This window comes from Triticum aestivum, chromosome 5B (assembly GCF_018294505.1).
Source record: "Triticum aestivum cultivar Chinese Spring chromosome 5B, IWGSC CS RefSeq v2.1, whole genome shotgun sequence".
Lineage (NCBI taxonomy): Eukaryota > Viridiplantae > Streptophyta > Magnoliopsida > Poales > Poaceae > Triticum > Triticum aestivum.
The window spans coordinates 107,144,168-107,149,251 of record NC_057807.1 but is presented as its reverse complement, the minus strand read 5'-3'; the positions used below and the strand labels follow the sequence as shown (position 1 = coordinate 107,149,251).

Sequence of the window (5,084 nt, the reverse complement as noted above, 5' to 3'; positions counted from 1 at the left end):
GGGGTCGGCGGGGGAGCGGGCGAGGGGGGCGCCGGCAGGCCGGCCGAGGGCGGCAGCGGCGGAGCCGCCGAGGCGACCAGGGCATCGCCAGAGCCAACGGGCGGGGGAGCCATCGTCAGGAAGACCCCTTATGCAAACCCCCCGAAGCCCCCTATACTCTTCTAAAAATAAATTATCACCGTGTAAGAAGAGAAAAGAAATCGGACACAGTTTTCTATATATATACTAGCAAAAGAGCCCGTACATTGCAACGGGAGAAACAAATACCACACTCCTCTAATCCAATAACCATGAGTCAAGACTCCAATAGGTCTAGGTCTTTCCTTTCAATACATGACATCCCATCTGTGTTAGCGCTTATCCTCCTTCCCGTCCTCGCCAACGGTGGCCTCGGTGCTCACACAATCACAACATATTTGGATGTTCTCAATCCTAAGACGTCTCTCTCTCGGCATAAGCTAAGAAATCAACTTTTTTTTCTGCGTGGTTACAGATTGTTTCTTTCGTCTCCGATTTTGGTTTTGCTAAGGTGCTCATTTTCAATCCGGATTGGAATAAAGACGGATCATGCGCTATTGATTAAGGTTGCACCCTAAATAGAAATCTACGCATTGTTCTAATCAAATTTCATATATGACATGTTAAACTTAGAGTTAGCGTTTAAAAATATGAAATTTTTTAAAAAAGCATTTGATATTTACTGCATGTTGATTAACCCAATTATCAGGGGTTTCCAGCAATAGAGGAAATCTGACTTAAAACTGACTTGCGGTTGATTACCAGGAACATCAGGTGGTTTTCTGAAAAATAACATGACGAACTAAGAATACTTATTTTCTTTATTACTACCTCCGTCCTGGTTTATTGGTCCCCTTACTATTTTGTGCCAAATTTTATATATTTTAAAACTTGATGACTCAATCTTTATTTTTTAAAATTATGGTATTATATTATGTAAACCTGAAAAAGTATGTTCTACAAATTTAAAATTTTGAATTCAGCATCCGCGGTTTGAAACTTAAAAACTCAAAATATCGAATTGGAATTTTGAAGGTTGGAAATCCAGAACTGAAACTTAAGAGCCGTGTATTTTATTTTATTTCGTATACAGAACTGGAATGTTTAAATATCTTACAGACTTGTATTGGGCCACATACACACCAGTTACCAGTAGCACATCGTCTGATTCCCCCGTCTGAATGTACTGGAGCTTCAGGTAGCCAATACAAGTTTCAAAGCTATGTAAATATCTTCGACACTTGTATTGGGCCACACACAAACCAGAAACCATTAGCAGATCAACTGATTCCCCCTTTGAAAGTGTTGGGGCTTCAGGAAGCCAGCGTAGTCCTTGGGCAGTTGTCGATGGAGCAAGCCAGGACATCTCGGTAATCCCGCGAGATTGTGAAATGATCATACACATTGCCGTCGCGGCTTTTCTTGTACTCAAACAGCAAGGATGAATGGTTGAAGGCCGTGAGCTTGACGAACCCGAAGTCGAAATCCCTGAAGTGACTCCACTGGATATTTGATGTGGTGAATGCTGAATCTGCAATGCTAGCGCCACCACCACCAACAACCACATGTGTTGTTGCCTTGAACGGGCCACTGTAATGATCCGATGCATCAACGACGCATTGGCTCTGCAACCAATTAAAGATTGTAACAGACTATCTCTTAAAAATATATTGTAACAGGATATGTAAGCTTTATGCCTGTAAACCATAATATTTACAGTAGCAATACTAGCAATAGTACTTACTGGGACTTGTCATCTGAAGCAAGTGCAAATGCAATATTATACAGAAAACTTCAGTCTGGTGCAAATGCTAACCAGGTACATACCTGATAGACTGGACATGTCCTTTCATAGTTATGGACATGACCGTAGAAGGCGAGATCAACCTTGTACTTCTGCCAGAGCTCCTGCAGCGCTTCTCGTCCCATCGGTTCCTCGAATGTGCCCTCTGTCTCATAGTAAGTGCAGGATGAGTACCCAAGAACACGGTGCGCCAGAAAGATGAGCCAGGGCTGCTTCTGCCTGTCGACGGATGACAGGCATTGCTCAATGAACTTGTACTGCTCGGTCCCTGGCCTCCAATCTTCTTCTGTGTTAGCAATGCAGAACCTGAACATGCCATAATCTGTCGCATACCTGAAGAAGGATAGCTGTCTGTCAGTAAATTTCAAGGATTGTACTGTACATCTTAAAAGGAAGAGTTATGGCCTCACTGAGTCACAGCATTTACCAGAATTTTGCACGGTTCTCAGCAGGAGTATAGAATACAGTTTGCGCAGGAACACCACATTCTCCACCTGAGTCAAGATTTCCATAGAAAGATCCAGTCCCGGGCCAGTCTCTTTCATGGTTACCACTGCAGAAATGCCCATTCTTGTATTTATGAAACAGGAATACATTTCGAGAACAGAGGAAGTTCTGAAATGATATACTAAACTAACCTGCCAATCATGTATGGTACAGTTGATGCAATTGATTCAATCTGTGAGGTGAACTGATCCCACTGAGACAAGTAGCCATTGGCGTAGCAAATGTCCCCAATGTGAAGCACCATGTCAACGTTTTCTAGGTCTCTAATGATCTGGTTAGTAGTGTTCAGTGAGCCAGGTTGGAAGTCATTGAACTCATTGGAACCATCTGCCTCTGCCTGAAGAAAAAAATGCGAGCACAAAAAATCACTGTAATTCTGATTCAGAAAGAGAATCATCTTAACTGGAAAATGTCTAGTTGTTACAAGAAAAATATGAAATAAAACCAAGATGGGAAGGAAACATAATATACCTTTCCCATATCTCCAAATATGACAATTTGTTGCAAGGAATCTTGCCCAGGATAAGGTGATGCTTTAAAGCTATATAACTTGCTCCAGATGTGGGTACCATTTGGTAACCTATGGCCAAGCCTGTAGGTATACCTGAAATTTTTTAAGTAACCATTTCTTAGTAGCTGGATGCATCAAAATATCAAAACAGGTTAAAGAGACAAGATAGACAACACACTTGGAGTCTGGCCACAGATCCTTCAAGAAACTAGTATGAATGTAACCCGGATGGCGCCAACCAACAGTTCGAGCAGGTGCTCCTACATGTGCAGATTAGAGGTAAGGTGTTTGATTCAAAACAAAAACGAATGACCTAAGAAAACCTATGAGCAGATTCTCAGTTATGTTGACGGTGTAAATTCTGAACTACGATCATCTCATCTCTTAAGAAGAATAGGCAAATAGTGACATACCGCACATGCTATTTCTGTTGAATGTTAATGTTCCGGCTGGGGAAAGAAACTGAGGCCCGCCTTTCGCACCCCATTTAACAAAAGGAACTGCTTCTTTTATATCGTATCCACTTGTCCAGGTGAGTGTCATCTACAATAGTACTAGTACAGTTACCTTAGATAACTGAAGACTATTGTATAGCTAGTTTCAAAGCTGAATTGAGAAGAATAATACGATGCATATTCTCGTGAAAAAGACAAACAATTTAAAACGGTCCTCTCAATGGTGAATTTATCATTAAGCTTACTTCATCCCAAGACTTCCCTTGTGCCAAACGTGGGTAGACAGGTGACTTTGGGTTTGCAAAGGTGACCATGTTTGAGACAGCAATCAGCTTGGGCTGTTACAGGAGTGGACATTTTTCAGTCTCAGGAATATGACAAGTATATTTTTTTGTTAGAGCAGAGTTGTTATTATGCAGAGAAATTGAGGTAACACAGTATAGCCTTGCCTTCATCAGACCACCGGAAAATAGTGCAAAAGAGAAGTCTTCCCTCTGGTTGATCAACTGAAGCTTCAAGTTTCCCTTCCCAGACCTGTTATAGCCATCATTCTTGAACTTTGCAAATTGGTACTGCAATGAAGATAGGAAAGGAAAAGGTTAATGTTCGAAACAGAAGTATCCCAGAGTCTGAATCCTGGCATAGAACTATATCTGAAGCTCAATTAGCCAAATGGAACAGGAAAAATAATGCCAACCTTGATAGGTGCTGTGCATAGCACTGGAGGTTGCTGCCTCTCATTTTCAGGCTCGCATATCGCATCACTATTTTTTTTTCAAAAAAGAAACAACAAATCAAATAATGTGTAAGATCTCAGGTGCATCTCTGAAAGCCTAGGTGGATTGAGATCATGTTACAATAGATTTGCCTCCACGCAGATATACTGATATTATTACCTGAAATTGGCAGGAGAAAACACACCAATCCAGTCGTCATCGGAGGGATTTGGATGGAAGAACTCCACCTCTACCCACTCGCTGTTCTCGCCCTGCAGGATGGCATCACATCACTGTGCAACTGTTGAACAAGAGTGGTGAGAAGTGGGGCATGCTAACCTTGAGCCCAAGAACCAATGGGGACGCCTTTACATGCACCGAGTCATTGATGGCGAGGGTTGTTTTCTCAACTGCGATCCTCGACAGCGGCTGCTCGCCACCCGGAAGAGCCGCCGCACAAACGAACAGCCATATGACGACCACCCACAGCCTCATTTCGTCGAGAAGCCTGAACATTCCCAACTAAGACAACAATCCAAGAAGAAGAAGAAGAAAAGAGCAAGCATATAGACTGCAACACCTACCTGTAATTTCGAACCATTTCTGGCAATCGCCGGGAGAAGGAGAAGGAGAAGGAGAAGGTATACCAACAAGAGACAGCAGCTTTATTATGATACGAGCGTATGCGTGGGTAGTGCAACTTAGTTGAGTGACCGAGTGTGCAGGATTGGAGGAACCGAGGAAGAATGCACAAATATATAGCCAATCATTGAGGTAGGCGTGTAGGCATAGGATACCATTCGTTGCTCCCAAGAAGACAAAGTGAGATTGAAAAATGGCGTCAAGAAAGACCATAGTAGTTGACTGACTCTGTCAGTGTCAGCATTTCCTTTTTCCTTTGCGAGGGCTGTCAATGTCAGTACAGTACTGGTGAAGATTAATTTGACAAACGTAGGGAAAAGATCACCATGTAAAGATTAATTGTATTAGAGATGGCGGTGATGGAGATGGCGACTGGCGCTCTGGCGACTGGCGACGCCCCCGTCGGCGCGGGCGCCGTGGCCGCCCGGACG

General features: G+C 43.0%; 1 protein-coding gene across 1 annotated transcript in view; it reads right to left on the bottom strand.

The window, feature by feature from the left end:
* Positions 1-1,069: 1,069 nt before the first annotated feature.
* LOC123110651 (probable inactive purple acid phosphatase 1) overlaps positions 1,070-5,084 on the bottom strand; it is an 11,928-nt gene continuing 7,913 nt past the window's right edge. Inside the window, exons 2-14 of the mRNA XM_044531224.1 lie at positions 4,596-4,918; positions 4,351-4,519; positions 4,192-4,283; positions 3,993-4,059; positions 3,745-3,867; positions 3,541-3,633; positions 3,254-3,383; positions 3,019-3,100; positions 2,801-2,933; positions 2,461-2,666; positions 2,250-2,375; positions 1,846-2,155; positions 1,070-1,643 (exon numbers count right to left, since the gene is read on the bottom strand). Coding sequence (XP_044387159.1) covers positions 1,332-1,643; positions 1,846-2,155; positions 2,250-2,375; positions 2,461-2,666; positions 2,801-2,933; positions 3,019-3,100; positions 3,254-3,383; positions 3,541-3,633; positions 3,745-3,867; positions 3,993-4,059; positions 4,192-4,283; positions 4,351-4,519; positions 4,596-4,612 — 1,860 coding nt within the window. The 5' untranslated portion in view covers positions 4,613-4,918 and the 3' untranslated portion in view covers positions 1,070-1,331. The remainder of the gene's footprint in view (positions 1,644-1,845; positions 2,156-2,249; positions 2,376-2,460; positions 2,667-2,800; positions 2,934-3,018; positions 3,101-3,253; positions 3,384-3,540; positions 3,634-3,744; positions 3,868-3,992; positions 4,060-4,191; positions 4,284-4,350; positions 4,520-4,595; positions 4,919-5,084) is intronic.